The sequence below is a fragment of the Schistocerca piceifrons genome, chromosome 3 (assembly GCF_021461385.2).
Source record: "Schistocerca piceifrons isolate TAMUIC-IGC-003096 chromosome 3, iqSchPice1.1, whole genome shotgun sequence".
NCBI lineage: Eukaryota > Metazoa > Arthropoda > Insecta > Orthoptera > Acrididae > Schistocerca > Schistocerca piceifrons.
This window is the reverse complement of record NC_060140.1, coordinates 537,907,275-537,926,322: the sequence shown is the minus strand read 5'-3', so window position 1 is coordinate 537,926,322 and position 19,048 is coordinate 537,907,275. Positions and strand designations below refer to the sequence as shown.

General features: G+C 40.8%; 1 protein-coding gene across 1 annotated transcript in view; it reads right to left on the bottom strand.

The window, feature by feature from the left end:
- Window positions 1–19,048, bottom strand: part of LOC124788812 (cholinesterase-like) — an 83,229-nt gene that overhangs the window by 45,573 nt on the left and 18,608 nt on the right. Inside the window, exons 3-7 of the mRNA XM_047256093.1 lie at window positions 18,232–18,508; window positions 15,323–15,508; window positions 8,269–8,471; window positions 2,970–2,993; window positions 2,548–2,674 (exon numbers count right to left, since the gene is read on the bottom strand). Coding sequence (XP_047112049.1) covers window positions 2,548–2,674; window positions 2,970–2,993; window positions 8,269–8,471; window positions 15,323–15,508; window positions 18,232–18,508 — 817 coding nt within the window. The remainder of the gene's footprint in view (window positions 1–2,547; window positions 2,675–2,969; window positions 2,994–8,268; window positions 8,472–15,322; window positions 15,509–18,231; window positions 18,509–19,048) is intronic.

Below are 19,048 nucleotides of genomic sequence, written 5' to 3'. Positions count from 1 at the left end.
TCCTAATAGTTTTGTTTAATTCCCCGTACTCGATTATGTTTTTATAAATGTTTGCCAACAACTCTTTCTTCTCTTTGGTCATACTCCATTTCTGAATTTATTTTGTTTTTACTTCTCCTGATCAGCAATGTATTTTTATGTTTCCTAAATAATTTCATTTTTGTCGATGTCTGTATAATTTTCATTTTCTAACTCTGTAGAGTTATCTCAATTGTATCTTTTATACCTGCTTTTCCTTAAATAACTTCACAAATTCCGCTTTCTGATTTTCTGTCTACTAATACCGTTTCCTTCGACTGTTGTATACAAATTTACTCAAAATCTTAATGGCTTGTCGTAAGTTAAAATAATTTAATATCTGGACATACAGTTTCTTTACACTCTGAGAAAACGTAATCAATTTATCATTTAGCTGCATTTAGTCATTACTAAGTTATTTCTTGTTTGTTTACTTCTGAGTCAGTGGCTACGTTGATAATTATCAGATGACGAATAGAACGCTCGGCAGTCCAGTTCTCAGACGGACATAGTTTAGTTATTGCTTCTTTGACTTCCGGAAATAATTCTTCAATGTGAAAATTATCAAACTGCGAAGTGTTTCATGTTACGTTCTCCAGTAAATTTGAAGCTTGTAGGAAGGCAAGGGTTAACCATTTCCACTTGTATGATTCCTAATTACGCATTGCAGTGTTGCGCCATCCTTATGATTTTGGGTAGTTTTGCATTCTGGAAGGAAGTACTGAGGACAAACCCTCAAATACTCTAACGTTCACATTTTTGTCATTTCTGCTATTGCATCTACCCAAGCTACCCTGTGCCAAGCATACTCATTAAAATCCGTCATTATCATCTCGTAAAGGAGCATATTGTCGTTTACCAGTTTTACCTACTTTTCAGAGACACCCACCTCCTCATTAGTAAATGATAATGTTGGTGCACAGATCTATTATTTTTTCTAAACAAGTCTCGCCATTCCTTACATTCATTTAAGATTACTTTTAAGTTTATTGTTAGTGATAATATGCTGCTTTCAGCCATTTCAGAACCCTAATGCTTTCTGTATCTCGGAGAGTAAGAGGCGTTGATGGAGAAATACTGACCAAAACCGAATGTTGCAGGTCTTCAGAACACATTCTGCGTCTTTTTGTTTTTGATTTGATGGCCATAATTTCCGTTTCCAGAATTCTCATATTTCCCTTTTTTTCGTTATTACAGTACTAGAGGGATATTAAAGGTAATCTAGATTAAAGGTGATCCAGCAGCGAAGCATTATTTTTAGACGTAATTTTCTATTAAGTTAATGAACGTTTTCAAATGTATTGTCCTGTGAACGGATTCCATCTCTGGGGGGTGCAGTTGCTGGAGGCATACAAAATATTTTTCTACGTACGCCATCTTCAGTATACTCTAAACGTCCTTCACCCAGGATTTACCGTAATTATGCTAGTAACTGAAACTCAAATAATGTCAAAACGGTGAATAAGGTGCATCTTATAATCATTCGAACTTCAGATATTTGGGATTTATCTTTCCTCCTGAAATATACTCCCCTCTTGAACGAAAGCATTTTAAATATGCATTATACTTCATAATTGTTCGAACCGTTCCTACACGGTGAGAAATTCAGAAAAGAATTATCAAAATCTTCACAGGTTTCTAACCATGTCGAACCGCTTATTGGAGCGGTGACAACCGTAGAAGATTTTGTAGCACTGACAAGTATTAAAGGCCTTCACGTCCAAGTCAGATTTAGTGTAGCAAGGAAGGGACGTAGATGAGCTACACTTCCTCACAAAACTGCCAGTTAGTCGGAGTTAGTCTCACCGCGCTTCACACTTCGATCTGATGACATGACCCATCAATTTGTCACAGGTGTTGCAGTCAAAAACTAGCTAATGGTTTCTGTCACAAGTCAGATAGCTTTGTTTGTATTAATTGTACGTTTTCCTTGCCTATTTCAGGTTTATGTAACAAAATTTTGGATGTAACATCCCAAAAGAAGCTTATTTCCAGAAGTACGTAATAATTTACCTATCTCATGGGCTAAGGGTTTGAGAATGAGAGGCACGGAAACTAATTATTCGGAAATAGAGTGTAATTTGTATTCGTATCTACTGACAGCAGCAGCAAGTACAACACTGTAAATGAAGCTCTGCAGTTATTGATCAGTATAATTGACGTTATTAATTCAGCGACATGATCATGTAAACATGATGTCATTAGTGGGTCATAGTGTAATGGAAACCAGTTACGTAACCTCCGTGTGCTGTTAAACTACGACGACACCAATATCCGACGTTGCATGGGTAAGGAATTTTCAACAGGCCAATAATTGTACAATAATATCTGTGTTTGTTTGGAGAGCACATAGAATTCTAGAGGTACTAAACATCACTAAGTACAGCGCTACTATCATGATAGAAATCAGTACTTCCGAAACGATACTACCGTCTCCATCAACATCCAAAGTACTGATGAGTGTCTTGCGTTAGTGATTCTGTCGTCTGAACACTACAAAATAAGTGTTGCTACTTAATGGATACTAACCGATCTCTGCAGAAGTAGTCCCTGTCATGACAGGCATCAGGGTGAATCGCCCTTCGATGAGAGCCTGAATTGGAGACTCTGGAATGAAGGCGCCCTCCAAATCTGACTCTATGTTCGGAGCCCACAGCTGAGATATGATGCGACTTTGCTCCTAGAACAGAAACATACTTTTACGTTACATGCTAACTTCCCTTAAAAATTAAGTCGTGCATTCAGCAATTAGGAATTGTTATCTTGTAGCAAAATGATGGATTTGTGCACTCGCCGTACAGTATCTTCATACATGGTCCAGTCACATTAATGTAGCCACCGACTATGTTCGACGTCAATGTGGAACAACAGCTCACAGACAGCAGGCGGAAGTAAAATGCATATGTAAATATTTCACTGTTTATCATACTAAAAATACTTTAAGACAAAGCTTCGTAATTGTACATATGCATGCGCTATTTCATTAATTGCAAAGGGTTTATGCATTCCCAGTTCTTCAGACACCTGATGTACGCCATGAGGAAAGGGAACTTAATCATTAAAAGTTAAGAGACAATTCATTTTTTGATTCTAAGAAAAAACGTGAGGAATTAGTCAAAGGGGACTAGAAAGTAACGCCTCTGTAAATATTTCGGCAGAATTTATCTCCGGCTTTAGCCAGCTTTCTGTTCCTATAACGAAAGTAATCATTTCTGTACAGAAGATTCCGGTTCCACATATACCTGTTGTGGAGATGTTCTATTAGAGGCAACATTGGGTTTGTTTTTCTTGGGGTACACAGGTTCTCTGATGATAATACATTCACGTACGTGTATGATGAGAAAACAGTTAGGAATGACCCAAACGAAGTTGTTTTTCTTTCTGCTAATGAGTATTATTGAAAAACACGTAACTATTACTGTAAGGAAACGGTATGTTTTTTTCAGATGCATGTACGAGTCAAAATAGGAATCGTGTGGTTGTTCATTTCTGGTACACTTTTCGTGCTCAACACTAGGTTTTCTGTACTACGCCATACATCTTTTCACTTCGCCATTCATAGATGGTATGTGATCGAGACTCCTATGCAATAGAACTAACAAAGAAACTGTTACAGTAGAAAGAAATATATGAGCTGTAACTTCTTAAAATATTTGAGTTCTTAGCAGCACCAAAATATGGTTCAGTATTTCCTCATTGCCGTGGCCTAGTTACATACGATTTTTCACTTGTAAAAACTGGTAGGCATCTTGCTATGTCAGGCGTGCCCCCAGCCTACTTTGTCCTAGTACCAATAAAATCTGCCAAGGCCAATGATGTTGGTAAAATGAGTGCATTGATACTTTTACATTATCAGAATTATTTCAGGATCATTACTGAGCGATTTTCTGGCAAAGGACAACAAAACACACCGGAAGATTCAGAAAGAGTAGCATGGGACAAGGAGTTATTTTAAATTTGCCTGTAACATCCATTAGCAATGAATCTAAATTTCTTCAATTATCTTTACTTGAGTGTACCAGTGTATAAAGAGATTAAATGTATAGGTAATTTTTATATTGCGTAATTATTCAAAATATGGCGTTCATGTTCAGTGTAAAAAGGGGATTTGTTGGTAGGTTTTATAGTCATTTTTATGAAGCAGATTCGAAAATTTGCTTCTAAAGATGTACGGTATCACACCCAACGCCCGAATTAAGCTTATTGCAAAACTATACAAATTATATATTTTTTGTTATTTTTTCAAAATGATTGCTTATGGACTTATCCCCATCTTGAACGCAGTGCTTCACTTCTTATCCCAACCATACACAGCTGATTTACCATCATAGAACTAATCAATGGTATTTTAAAAGGAATGGCAATCACTACAACCACAGAAACAAATGGAAGGAATTGTCACGCTTGGTTTTAGGCGAAAGCTGTTTTGACTCAAAAATTCTCTCCGACAATAATGGGTTCCCTAAGGGAGCTAAATACATCCCACGTGGTAAATATATCTTTCTGATAACACCGAAAATTCCAAACATTAATTTTCAGTTACAATATTGTGGCATACAATGCCCAAAAGAAGAAAGTAATTACATTATTAAATTAATTCCACTGTTCCATGTATTTATGCAAATAACACTGTCTCTAAGTGTCCCTAAAGTTAATACTTTCCAGCGTATAATTTGTATACTTCATATGTGAAACTTAAAGCTAAGGAAATATGGAGCTACCTAGGGCATAGACACAAACTTTCGGAACTACTACATTGAACAATTTTTGCAAAAGTCTTGGATAAATCGAAATGAATTGCTATCGGCTTTCTTTTACATTTGCACATGGGCTAATGAATTAGCACATTTTCTGAAAATAACATCTTTGTAGCTCAAAATAATGTCATAGAATGCTGAGTCGCGGTTATCGTATGGACACATCCTTAGGGCCCTGGATTTTGGAACTCAAAATTCGTATTATACCATGAGAATTCCTGCACAAAGGCTGTTATGGTCGTAGATAAAAACCCTGGGTACCGCCTCTACTACGTTTCTAGACAGCTGTAGCAGCAAATCCTACACCCACGTCTAAGATCATGTAAACTGCGTTGCCCGCAGGCACTGCACTTGCTTATAAGTTGTGCAGCAGACGGAAGAGACTGAAGGGCGAGTTCTCGGTGTTTTAAATAAGACTTTCGGCTAAGAAAGAAAACCCTGACAGAAAAACGGGTCAGGAGACCTGTAGATGGCAGACCCAGCACCGGGCTACTCTAGGAAGTTAGGCTAGTAACCTCTTCTAGAGGGAAGTGGAGAGTCTTCTGAAGAATCAACGGAATAGCTTCGAAACAGAAACCGCAGACGCACAATTTAATGACAACCGGATTATATGATGGAAAGGATCCGGACACCTCCAAACACATACGTTTTTCATGTAAGGTGCATTGTGCTGCCACATACTGCCAGGTACTCCATATCAGCGATCTCAGTAGTCATTAAACATCGCGATAGAACAGAATGGGCCGCTCCGCAGAACACACGGACTTCGAACGTGGCCAGGTGATTTTGTGTCACTTGTGTCATCCGTCTGTACGCGAGATTTCCGCACTCCTAAACATCCCTAGGTCGACTGTTTCCGATGTGATAGTGAAGTGGAAACGTAATGAAATACGTACAGCACCAAAGCGTACAGGCCGTCCTCGTCTATTGACTGACAGAGACCGCCGACATTTGAAGAGGGTCGTAATGAGTAATAGGCAGACATCAATACACACCATCACACAGGAATTCCAAACTACCTCAGGATCCACTGCAGGTACTATGACCGTTAGGCAGGAGGTGAGAGAACTTGGATTTCAGCGTCGAGCGGCTGCCCATAAGCCACACATAACGCTGGTAAATGCCAAAACACGCTTCGCTTGGTGTAAAGAGCGTAAATATTGGACGATTGAACAGTGGAGAAAGGTTGTGTGATGTGACGAATCACGGCACACAATGTGGCGATCGGATGGCACGGTGAGGGTATGGCGAATGCCCGACGAACGTCATCTGCCCGCGTGTGTAGTGCCAATAGTAAAATTCGGAGGCGATGTTGTTATGGTGTAGTCGTGTTTTTCGTGGAGGGTGTTTGCACGCCTTGTTGTTTTGCGTGGCACTATCACAGCACAGGCCTAGATTTATGTTTTAAGCACCTTCTCGTTTCCACTGCTGAATAGCAGTTCGGGGATGGCGATTGCATGTTTCAGCACGCTCGAGCACCTGTTCATAATACACGGTCTGTGGTGGAGTGGGTACACGACGATAATATCCCTGTAATGGGCTGGCTTGCAAAGAGTCCTGACCTGAATCCTATAGGGCACCTTTGGGATGTTTTGGAACGCCGACTTCGTGCCAGGCCACACCGTCCGACATCGATACCTCTCCTCAGTGCAGCACTCCGTGTAGAACGGGCTGCCATTCCCCAAAAATCCTTCCAGCACGTGACTGAACGTATGCCTGCAAGAGTGGAAGCTGTCATCAAGGCAAAGGGTGGGCCAGCACCATACTGAATTCGATAACTACCGATGGAGGGCGCCACGAACTTGTCAGTCATTTTCAGCCAGGTGTCCGGATCCTTTTGATCACATGTGTATATGAGGAAAAATATTATGTTTAATAACAAATTGAATTTCAGTACCTGGAATGTACTTGCTAGAAGAAAAGGTAATGAGTTAATACAAATACTAGGACAAAGGAGAATAAATATTGCTGCCATAACAGAAAGAAAAAAGAAGTTTAACGGGACTTAAAATCTAGGAATCTTATAATACACAGCAGGGTGTATATGTAGACTATAGAACAGGCGTTTGTGGCACTTCTGACAGATACTAAATCCAAGGAAAAATTGGTGTCCTACAATTACATTAATGAATGGAGAGAGACATCTATATTTAAACTGGAGTTCTTTTCAGTACACACACCAGTGGAAGGAACGAACAATCTGGAATATTCTATGAGACTATTGAGAAACAGCTGTATGAACTGAACAATAATGACTGCCTTATTACGAGAGGACATTTAAATGCTGTAGTTGGCAATATACCAATACCAAACGTAGTTAAAAACTTTGGGGTACCTTGTGAGACCGACAAATTAGGAGAGCTGTGAGATTTGGCAAATTTTATTCAGCTGAAAATAACGAATACCCTTAACAGGAAAAAGGACATCAATTAGTAGCATTTAGGATGATTAAAGACCTAAGCAAAACGAAATGAGACGTCGTTAGACTGAAAATTATAAAGAAAAGGATCGTATTAAGTAGTATAAAAAGTAATGACATGACGAAACATAACTAGTGAGAGATTTTTCACAAGAAAATTTAAGTGTTAGCTTAATATCAAAGGAAGAATTAAAATAAAGTCTGTAAACGAATAGGAATAGGAAAGCTGTCTAGATAGATAAGATAAATGAGAAACTTCTGAGCATGGTGGAACATCCGTTGCTTCATTTGTACGATTTGTGTTGAGAACAACAACAAATACTGCAGACTGGACGATAATGATAGTTATCTCAGTTTTTAAGAATTCGATATTATGACAACCGGCTACAAAATCTATACAAAATCAATAAATGAAAGAACAACAGCGATTATAAAGATGTTACTGCTTGAGGAACAATATGAGTATATAGGCCAGGCAACTCACGTGTTGATAAAATATTTGTAGTGAATAAACTTACTGAAAAACATAGAGAATTCAAACCGGAAACGCGTCTCGTGTTTACACACCATGAAGAGAAGGGGGTTCTGAGGAATGATGGATATGAGGGGCTGGTAAAACGAGCTACCCCAGACAGTTACTTAAAGTTCTTAATAGTCTGTACAATCGTATAAAAATAATCAAAGAAACCAACAAAGAAGTGAGTAAAGCAGTAAATGTGAGAAAGGACCTACGTCAGGGCTGCAGTATGCCACCTTTCATTGTTTTATATTTATGCTGACAGCATCCTATGAGAAAGGGTGGATGAGCACTATGGTTTTAAAGCAGGACGTGAGAAGATTCTAAGCATTCATTTATTTGCGTACTATCAAGTAATCTTTGGGGAAACACAAGATCCTGGTACACGGGCTTGGCAGAACGCCTTTGTTTAGTGTACATTCTCAGCTGTCTGTACTGGGAATAGGGCTTTAAACAAGCGGTAAGGTATAAAGGCAGATAATTTTCCAAAATCTAGATGTTTATGAAAAGCTACAAACCAAATCTTGTGAACCATTACAATGCGAGATTTCACGCACCTCCTCTGTCAGGATGAGTGAATTGTCCACCAGTAGGTCTGTAGCGTTCACGGACCGCAGGAAGGTGATGAGCTGCTCCGAGTCGTCCGTGTCAAAGCCGAGGAGGGCGCCCAGGCGGAACGCATGCTGCCGCGCCACTGCCGCCGGCAGTGGAGGCCGGGCGATGAAGTTGCCGCTCTCAATGATGAGTCGTGAGAACAAGCCTGTGGACGCAAGCAGTATGCATGTGAACAAAAGTGGATCTGTTTTCACTGTTGACCTTTCTATTCCCTTCCTCTTATGTGGAATAAGGGGCAGTCAGGTACGACCACATTTATGCTCATCAGGCTAGTAGAATTTAGGACATGAGTTTTATAAAATATTTATATTTATTGCAGGTATTTATGAAATATAGGAGTCGATTATATGGCTACTGCAATGAAGGATGCAGCTGCATTTGGCTACTGAGCGATGGTTATTGTTACCTATGTGATCAAAAGTATCGAGATACCTGGCTGAAAATGACTTACAAGCTCGTGGCGCCCTCCATCGGTAATGCCGGAATTCAATATGGTGGTGGCCCATCCTTAGCCTTGATGACAGCTTCCACTCTCGCAGGCTTACGTTCTATCAGGTGCTGGAAGGTTGCGTGGGAAATGGCAGCCCATTCTTCACGGAGTGCTGCACTGAGGAGAGGTATCGATGTCGGCTAGTGAGGCCTGGCACGAAATCGCCTTTCCAAAACATCCCAAGGGTGTTCTATAGGATTCAAGTCAGGACTCTATGCAGACCAGTCCATTACAAGGATGTTACTGTCGTGTAACCACAACGCCACAGGCCGTGTATTATGAAAAAGTGCTCGAAAGATGCAATCGCCATCCCCGAATTGCTCTTGAACAGTGGAAGCAATAAGGTGCTCAAAACAGTGTAGGCCTGTGCTGTGATAGTGCCACTAAAAACAACAAGGGTTGCAAGCCCCCTCCATGAAAAACACGACCACACCATAACAACACCGTCTCCAAATTTTGCTGTTGGGAGTACACACGCTGGCAGATGATGTTCATCGGGCATTCGCCATACGCAGACCTTGCCATCGGATCGCCACATTGTGTACCATGATTTGTCACTCCACACAACTTTTTCCACTTTTCAATCGTCCAGTGTTTACGCTCCTTACTCCAAGCGAAGCGTTGTTTGGCATTTACCGGCGTTATGTGTGGCTTATGAGCAGCCGCTCGACGCTGAAATCCAAGTTTTCTCACCTCCCGCCTAACGGTCATAGTACTTACAGTGGATCCTGAGGCAGTGTGGAATCCTGTGTGACGGTGTGAATAGATGTCTGCCTATTACACATTACGACCCTCTTCAAATGTCGGCGGTCTCTTTGAGTCAATAGACGAGGTCAGCCTGTACGCTTTTGTGCTGTACGTGTCCCTTCACGTTTCCACTTCACTATCACATCGGAAACAGTCGACCTAGCGATGTTTGGAGTGTAGAAATTTCGCGTACAGACGGATGACACAAGTGACACAAAAATCACCTGACCACGTTCGAAGTCCGTGTGTTCTGCGGAGCGCCCTGTTCTATCACGATGTTTAATGACTACTGAGGTAGCTGATATGGAGTACCTAGCAGTAGGAGGCAGCACAATGCGCCTAATATTAAAAACGTATGTCTTTGCGGGTGTCCGGATACTCTTGATCACATAGTGTATGTGTGATGATACGCTCAGGAGAAATGTGGTAAGCCTAGAAGGGAAGTACACTGTGATGAAGGGTGCATAATAGGACAGTGTAGGAACTAGGTACTATACCTGCGGAGTAAATTTGGTTGTTGGATGTTGGGAAGTATGGGCGACGGTGGTCAGAGCTGGATCAGGCTGTTGGGAATTAGTCTAGGATAAATGAATGGTATACTGCAGCACTGACGTAAATATTGCGTAAGTGGACTATATTCGGTAGGATCTGTTGATAGGGTGAATTTATTGTTCAGATAGTTGGTGCTGTTAACGTAAGCGAGTATGTTGGTACAGGCACTACAGTGGCCCACGAATGGAAGGATCTACGATACAACCTCATTTTGCTCTTAGAGTTAACGAGAGGTGTCGGAATTATTGAAATGTTGTAAGGTGATTCAGTCAGCTGGCAGAAGAAGCATGCGGGAGGAGAAAGAAAAAATAATACGAAAAGTGACTCGCAGTTAATGACGGTTTGATAGTAAAAACAAGCCTACGTTGGCGAAGGTAACTGCTACATCACCCTACATATCTACATCTACGTCTACGTGATTACTGATGGCTCCAAACAGGAGAATTTCCTTGGCTGTTCTGTGGTGTTCCCTGATCATGTTAACCGGCTTCGCCTCCCTGATAAATATACTGTTTTCGCAGCTGAGCTCCACGCGATCCTGAAGGCATTGGAGCAGATGAATCGTGTTCGTGGCGATCGATTTCTTCTCTGCTCCGATTCTCTTAGTGCCTTACAATCACTGCAGAATCTGTTCCCAACTGTGGAGATGGTCCAGTTGATATATGACCAACTGTACGTGCTCCAACGGCGGGGTAAGGAGGTATCCTTCTGCTGGGTGCCTGGTCATGTAGGAATACGGGGCAATCAACAGGCCGATCGGGCTGCCAACGAGGCCTGCAGAGAGCAGGATGTGGTCCAGTGTCCTATTCCCTTGCAGTCTGTCATCTCTTCACTCCACAGGAAGTGCATGGAGTTGTGGGAGGAAGAATGGCTGGCGGTGACGACCAATAAACTGCAGTTGGTGAAGTCCACAACTCGGCCGTGGCGTTCCTCCTGCCGGTTGCTCAGGCGGGAAGAGGTGGCCCTCACACGTCCTCGGATCGGGCACTGTCCTCTCACACATAGCATTTTATTACGGCGGGAGGATCCTCCGTTTTGTGTTGCTTGTGGCGTGCACATCTCTGTCCGGCACATTTTAACAGACTGCATTTTATACCGTGATGCAAGGGCAGAAGCACAAGTTGATGGGGATCTGCCTTGTGTTTTAGCCAACGATGAGACGTGTGTGTCTAGGGTTTTAAAGTTTTGTGATGTGTCTCGACTCTGGCCTTAACTTTTAGGCTGAAGGTTTTAGTGTATTGCAGAGTGGCTGACTCCTTCCTTTTTTCCTTGCGGTTAGCCAGCCACTTCCATCTGCTACATTGTTTTAGCTCCCTCTACCACTTTCTTCCTGTGTTGTCCATGTTTTACTGCTGGCACCCTGCTTCGTCCCACGCTTCGGTGTGGGTAGGCACATATTTTTCAAAGCTTGTTACCTGTGTTTTATGTTCTGAGTATTTTCTTGACTCCTGTCTCCCTTTGTTATTGAGCGGGCGCTGAAGACCTTGCAGTCGTGCACCCAAAAAACCCTCTACTACTACTACTACTACTACTACTACGTGATTACTCACCACCTAACATTTAAATTCCTGGCAGAGGGTTCTTCGAATAAAGCTATCTCTCTACCGTTCCACTCTAGAAAAGCGTGCGGGAGGAACGAACACTTGAATCCTACCGTGAGATCTCTGACTTTTACACTGCTGGTCACCCAAAATGCAACACCTTCAAGGAAGTATGAAAGTTAGGTGGAAATAGGAGCATGTCCTGGCGCCGACAAGGGGTGCACAGGATTAGGATTCAGTGCAGGTGCACATTATGGACACCAGTAGCGTCGCCAGCAAGCGCCATATAACGGGTGATCATACGGCCCTTTGAACGCACTGGAATTGTTCTTTCGTGCGGTTGTTTTGCATAAGCGGCTTCAGAATGGCCCGTAGAAGACGTAGTGAGTCTTTTACTACTCATTTGAATGAGTTTTCACTTTTTACTGTTTACAGTCAATTGACACTTTTCGCACTAAACGGGTATAATGTGTAAAACGGTTTGTAATTGGTTTTGATCATCTAATAGCTTTACAAGACAGAAAATGACAGCATCATCTGCAAACACTCTAAGAAGGCTGCTCATATTGTCCCCTAAATCGTTAAAGTAAGTCAGGAACCGCAGAGGTCCTATAACACTTCCTTGGTGAACGCCAGCTATTACTTTTGTTTTACCCGCTGTCTTTCCTTCAGATACTACTAAGTGCGACCTGCTTACTGTATTCATCTCTTAGTATCCATCCACAATTTTTATCCATCACAATTCCCTCTAACACTAAATTGGTGATCTCTTGATGTCTCAGAATGCGTCCACAAAATGCTTTTCTCTCTACCTATGCTTCAGTGTTCTTCTGTAGCACCACATTTCGAAACGTCTATTTTCTTTTTGTCTGAACTGCTTACCGCCCACGTCTTACTTCCATATAAGACTGCTCTTCAAACAAATACCTATAGAAAATACTTCCAGACACTTAAATTTATGTTCGATCTTAAGACATTTCTCTTCTTCAGAAATGCTTTTTTTTCCATTGGTAATCTACATTTTATATCCTCTGTACTTCGGCTATCATTAGTTATTTTACTGAAAAATAGCAAAACTCCTCTGCTACCTTTAGTGTCTCTTTCCCTAATCTAATTTCCCCAGCATCGCCTGTTTAAATCGATTACATTCCACTACCCTTGTTTTGCTTTAGCTGATCTTCATCTTACATACTCATTTCAAGGCATTGTCCATTCCACTCAAATGGTCCTCCGCAGTTTGTGACAGAATCACAATGTCATCGACAAACCTCAAATATTTTATTTATTCTCCGTGAACTTCAATTCTTTCTCCAAATTTTTATTTGGTTCTCTTTAGTGTTTTCTCAGTGTACAGATTGAAAAATGTATGGGATAGGCCACGACACTTTGTCCCTTCCTTTTCAATCACTGCTTCCCTCTCGTGCCACTCGAAACTGCTGTCCCGTTTCTGCACAGGTTGTACGTAGCCTTTTTCACCTTATATTTCGTCCCTATTTCCCTCAGACTTTCAAAGAGTGTACTCCATTCAACACTGTCAACAGCTTCAGACTTTCAAAGAGTGTACTCCATTCAACAATGTCAATAGCTTTCTCTAACTCTACAAACGCTATACATGTAGGTTTGCCTATTCTTACTTAATTCCTGAGAGATGCTGGAAAGTCAATATTGCTTCGTGCCTATTCCTTCATTTCTCTATCTTGCACATCTTTCACACTAGGTTCAGTAGTATTGTCACGGCTGGCTCTCTCGAGAATATCTGAATGCTTTCTACTTCAGGGACCTTGTTGCAATTTAGGTCTTCGGTGCTCTCTGTCAGATACTCCTCGCCGTATTATATCTCTAATCTCATCTTCATGCACTTCCTCTTCACTTTCTATAATTTGCCTTCAAGTTCGTTTCCCTTGTACAGACCATTCAGCTCTCCCTTCTTTGCTTAGTACTGGTTTTCCATCTAAATCCTTGATATTCGTACGGGGGCCTCCCCTATCTCCAAAGATCTCTTTAATTTTCCCATAGGAGGTATCTACCTTTCCTCTAGTGATGTATGCTTCTGTATCTTCACATTCATTCCCTAGTCATTCCTGCTTCGACATTTGCACTCGCTGTCAGTCTCGTTTCTTAGACGTTGGTATTCACTTTCGCCTGCTTTATTTACTGCATTTCATATTGTTTCATTTCATGTATGAAATTCAATTTCTCGTGTGATGACTGGATATTTCTACTGGACCTTGTCTTTTTTGCCTATTTAATCCTCTGCTTCCTTCGCCATTTCATCTCTGAAACGTACCCGTTAGTCTACTCCTGTATTCCTTTCCCCTGTTGTAGTCAATCCATTCCTTCTTCTATTGAGATTCTCAACAACGAATGGTCCTTACAACTTGTCCACATGATATCTTCTTAGTTTCCTGCCTTTTTTAACTTGCACAGATTTAATCTATAGTTCATTACCATTTAATTGTGGTCAGAATCCACATCTGATATTAGTCTTACAGTCTAAAATATTGTTCCAAAATCAATGTCTTACCAGTATACAATCAGTATGAGAACTTTCTGTGTCTCCATGTCTCTTCTTTCATGGTTTCTTAAGCCAAGAGAAAAGGATGATTAAATTATGTTCAGTGCAAAATTCTACCATGTAGCTTGCTATTTTATCCCTTTGCCCCAACCCATATTCACCTACTATTTTTCCTTCTCTTTCTTTTCCTTACTATCAAATGCTACTCCCATATCACAATAAATTTTTCGTCTTCCTTTACTATCTGAATTATTTCTCATTATCTCATCATACATTTCTTCAATCTCTTCATCATCAATGGAGACAGTTGGCATATAAACTTGTTCTTTCGTGCTTGTGTGTGTATGTGTGTGTATGGGGGGGGGGGGGGGGAGGGGGGGGTAGCCAACCGACATCCCTATTTTCTTACTCATTGTTCAGTCTATTCCTCCATTACTCTTTTTTTGTTTCTGTATTTATAACACTGCACTGATCTGAAGAGAAGTCCTGTTCCTCCCGTCACCGAATTTCACAAATTTCGATTTTCTCTAATTTTAACAAAAGCATTTAAATTTTCTGACTTACTTGCAAAAGGTAGTTATTCAGGCTTTTGCTAGGTCGTCACATTAATGAGACTGGACCATCTCGAAAAGGAAGCTCCAGTAACTGCGAAACGCAATACTCGACCACACGAAAAGTGCTGTTTCTCACTGTATTTTACTCTGATATTCTTAAACTGAACTATATTGCTAATTGAGCTTGTAATGGCTCTGGCAAGTTTTTGAAAACATGTGTTTGTGAATAATGGATGTCTTTCTTGATGAAATTATGTGACTTCATTAAGAAGATTATTCTTGTAATACTGACTCCATGACGTGAACTGTGAGTTTGGAAAACTGCTATTTTATTTGTTACAAATTTCATTAAGGAATGAAGTAAGTGTATCGTATACAGTCATGGTCCAATCTTATTGTGAAGAAGTGTGTTATTACTTCCTTATAATACTGAGTTGTAGAGGAATACATTCAAAATGTATCCCATTCAGTTTTTGAGCCATTCACACCACCACCATATCCGCTCTTAAAATATTCCTTTTGTGCTTGTTCGAAGTCTTATGTCTGTAGAACGAAAGACTGACCGGAAGCAGCAGTGTGGTGCCGGACGGTGCTCACCTGCGGACATGGGCGACACGAAGTGGAGTGAGACGGACACGCCTCCAGCACTCTGTCCTTGGAGAGTCACTTGCTGAGGGTCGCCGCCGAAGTTGGCTATGTTGTTCTGGACCCAGGTCAGCGCCAGCTGCTGGTCCTTGAGTCCTGCGTTGCCAGGTGCGACAGCGTCTCCCGTACTCACAAAACCTGAAGGAACAGGGCTGATATTTAAGCAAGCGGCTCCTTACTCATCAGTTTATTGGGATATTACTACCGGTCTCGTTAAATGCTAACAGCCAATCCGAATAACATCTCAAACACTTTTATTCAGTACTTCACTATATATACGTAAATAGTGATGACTGTCCGTCAGAAATAAATTCGGAAAGGCAGTTTCCCTGTGGAAATACAGTATTCTAACGCTTATACATATTTCCTCACCTGAGCGCAATGGCTCAGAATTACGAAAGCATGACCGAAATTTGAAACCTCGATGAGCTTCAAGAGAAGCGAAAGATAGAAGAAAGAAGAGAAGAGTGCGTTTCCTGTCTTGCTAATAAAGAATGTGATAATGAATTCAATTAATTGAAAGTGACGAATAAAAAACGAGAGGAAAAGAATTTCATTCAATGAAAATTGGTATCGCAATTTTTGACCATGCTACCTGCGAATTTGTTATAATAACATTGTAAAGATGAAAATGATGAATCCAATATGGTGGAAATTCTAAAATTTTCGACATTTGTCTCTTAGACCGACATCTCATTTGTCGATAGTTTCAGAAAGTGCAGCAAAATTTCCATTGCTCTCAATTTTTTCCTAATATGCTCAATATAAACCCTTCTCTTTGTTAGTTCTTGAATCGGCTGGGAGACGATAACTCTTTTACAATATCTGATGCGTCCAATTTCTCATTATCATCAGTTTCGAGTATGGAAATTGAGCAATCGAAGATCGTAGGATGTTCTTCTTTTTGAGACGGACCTGACAATTTCTTACCTGCTCAAGAACAGGAAAGAATACATTACTATTCAGCGAGTTGCCACCCTTCTTTTAAAATGTTCTTCATTCCTTGCCACCTGATACTTGGACGTCAGCTTGACATATGAACTTCAAACAATTTGCCTTATATTCCCTGACAAGGACTTTTCCAGTCTGCTGACAGTTGTCTGTAGTGTACTTCACATGGACTTTTCAGGAATGCAAAAATCTCCCATGATGTAACGATGTGATATCAGTTAACTAGATAGTAACATCAACAGATAGTACTTATTCGATGCAATGCTTCTATAACTTCAGTTCTAGTAACCTTGGATATTGGGTTTTGTCACTAGTATTCATTTTTACTATCTACACATAAAATAGACACAAGATGCCTTGTATTTTCATTTTTATGCTGTGGATACCGATTAATACCATTTCTACGTACATATGGGCTATGCTTTACTTCTTTTTAAACATTATTTTCAAAAAATATTCAAATGACACATTGCGACAGCCGTTCTTTTATTTTAGTTTTATTATATTTTTTTCAGGAATAGTTACTTGTGATTAAATTTCTCAGCACAGAAATTATCTATGGCTTTTCATAATGCTTCATTATTCTTTAACTCGTTATTTAATACGAACATTAACTAAAAAACAACAGTTACTGATTAAACGATTAAGTAAGTCTTTGAATTAAGTACATGTCTTCTGCAGCAACCACGGCTTTCGAGTAAAGTTGACAAATACATTTCATGGTAATGTCTCCCCTTTCTTATGCATATTTCGTAAGCCTAATGTGACAGAGTGGTTTAATCATTGCATGGTGTAACTACCATCTAATGATGGCAATACATATTGCCCAAACAAGTAATCCGCTAACTGTATTAACATAGCGATTTTGCACCTCTCCAGGTGCACTAATTTGTTTCCCGGAAGTGTAGAAGGACTTGCACCTAGCCACCGAACAAACGAAATGGGCCAAACTATCATGTAATTTGCGTATTGCACAATGTAATTCTATGGCAGATTCATAACTAAAAGGGAAACACTTATCTATCAACAAATGCGAACCGTTATACAAATCTGAAGCCCCACATAGCAAAAACGATGAATTTGTGAGTTTGTTGAAATGGGCTCTGCACTAAAGTTGATCTTTCTGCTAATCGTGACATCTACAGATGTCGTCCGTGTGTCTAATTTACACTGATAGCTAATGGGTTTCCTAATACGTGGGAATACGAATTACAGTGTGAAGAAGTTTGGACGCCAGTACCATCAAACTTCTAACCCCTACACCCCCGGAATAACGCATTTCCGGATAAGAGTTCCCTCTGCAAAATATAATGTTTGCCATCCTACACAATTTACTAAGCGTTTCTCGCATTTTATTTTTCGATGCAGCCTGTATATATCGGGGATAATGCGAGAACTACAGATTGCGGCCCGTCAGTGCAAGAACGCATTTACTGCTAAAAACGTGGCACAGTGTCATTCATTGGCCTCTGTATGTTCGACAGTCTTTTGAGCCATTTGCTAATGTTTCCAGTCAAGGGCAACTACTCCCAGTTTTCCTTGAACATTTGACAGTTTGATTTTCATATATTAACTGGTATGACCAAGGTACATAGATTAGCGAAACAGTACAGATAATCGTTGAAACATAAAGATCGACCGTGCGAGCACCTCTAGCAGGATTAAACTGCAAAGCAATTAACCATTAAAATCAAATTAATGTGACTTGAAGTAGAGAGGGTAATGACGATGAAGAAGAGAAGAAGAAAGAATCGTTTAAATCTACAGAGAGGCGGAATTTAAAATGGAAAAAGGAAGAGTTATGGATGTATGGAGAGAAAATTCCAGTAGCTCCATAAAAAGCAACAACTGTTTCAGAATCAAGAAGAGAAGTTAGTCGTATCACTCTGATGGAAGTGCAACAGACATACCTATCGGTCCTAGGCGATAGTTGATGGTGACCAGTATGACGCCATAGGAAACGAGGAAGTCTGGGCCGTGTTCGTCGTCTGAGCCGCTGCCGGTATAGAAGCCCCCGCCGTGCACCCAGAACATGACGGGCAGCCCTGCGCCCTCCTCTGGAACTCCAGGCACGAACACGTTCAGGTAGAGGCAGTCCTCCGAACCGGTGCCCGTGTTCTGCACGCAGTCGCTGCCGTACTCCGTGGCATCACGGGTGCCTTCCCAGTTACGTGGTGGTTGAGGAGCCTGAAACAGCAGGGGCGTGATGTCGGAATGATCTCAGTCTCCAAGACTCCCAGTATGTTCCGCGTGCTTTGACTCTGAAGTAATGGAACCGGGAAATAATCTTCTTACAGACGATTCTTAAATTCGGCGAATGTTAGAGTCATCCCCAGTGCATCGGACAGAGCCAAGAATAATTTCAGATCTCTGGCTTCGTTGCTGATTCTGATTTAGGCAGATTGTTTAGTGCTGTAGTCTTCTTTTGGAAAACTTTTAATTTGCGTAGATTGCAAGGAGGGATAGAGCGGTTACTAGCTTCGAAAAGTTAAATGGTCGTCTTCAGATAACTTAATATAAACCAGTGTCTACATGGGTTAGTAATTCGAGTCCCTGTATCACCGTCATCTTCATAATTCGAAACTCAAAAATTTTGGTTACAATATCACTGCGCAAGAATGTAATTAAAGGATCACTTTTTGGAAACTCAGCAAATGTTTTCTGTTGTAAATGGACATTGCGACACGTTTGAAATTTAGCTCAAAGATGTCTACAAGCATTCTCTGT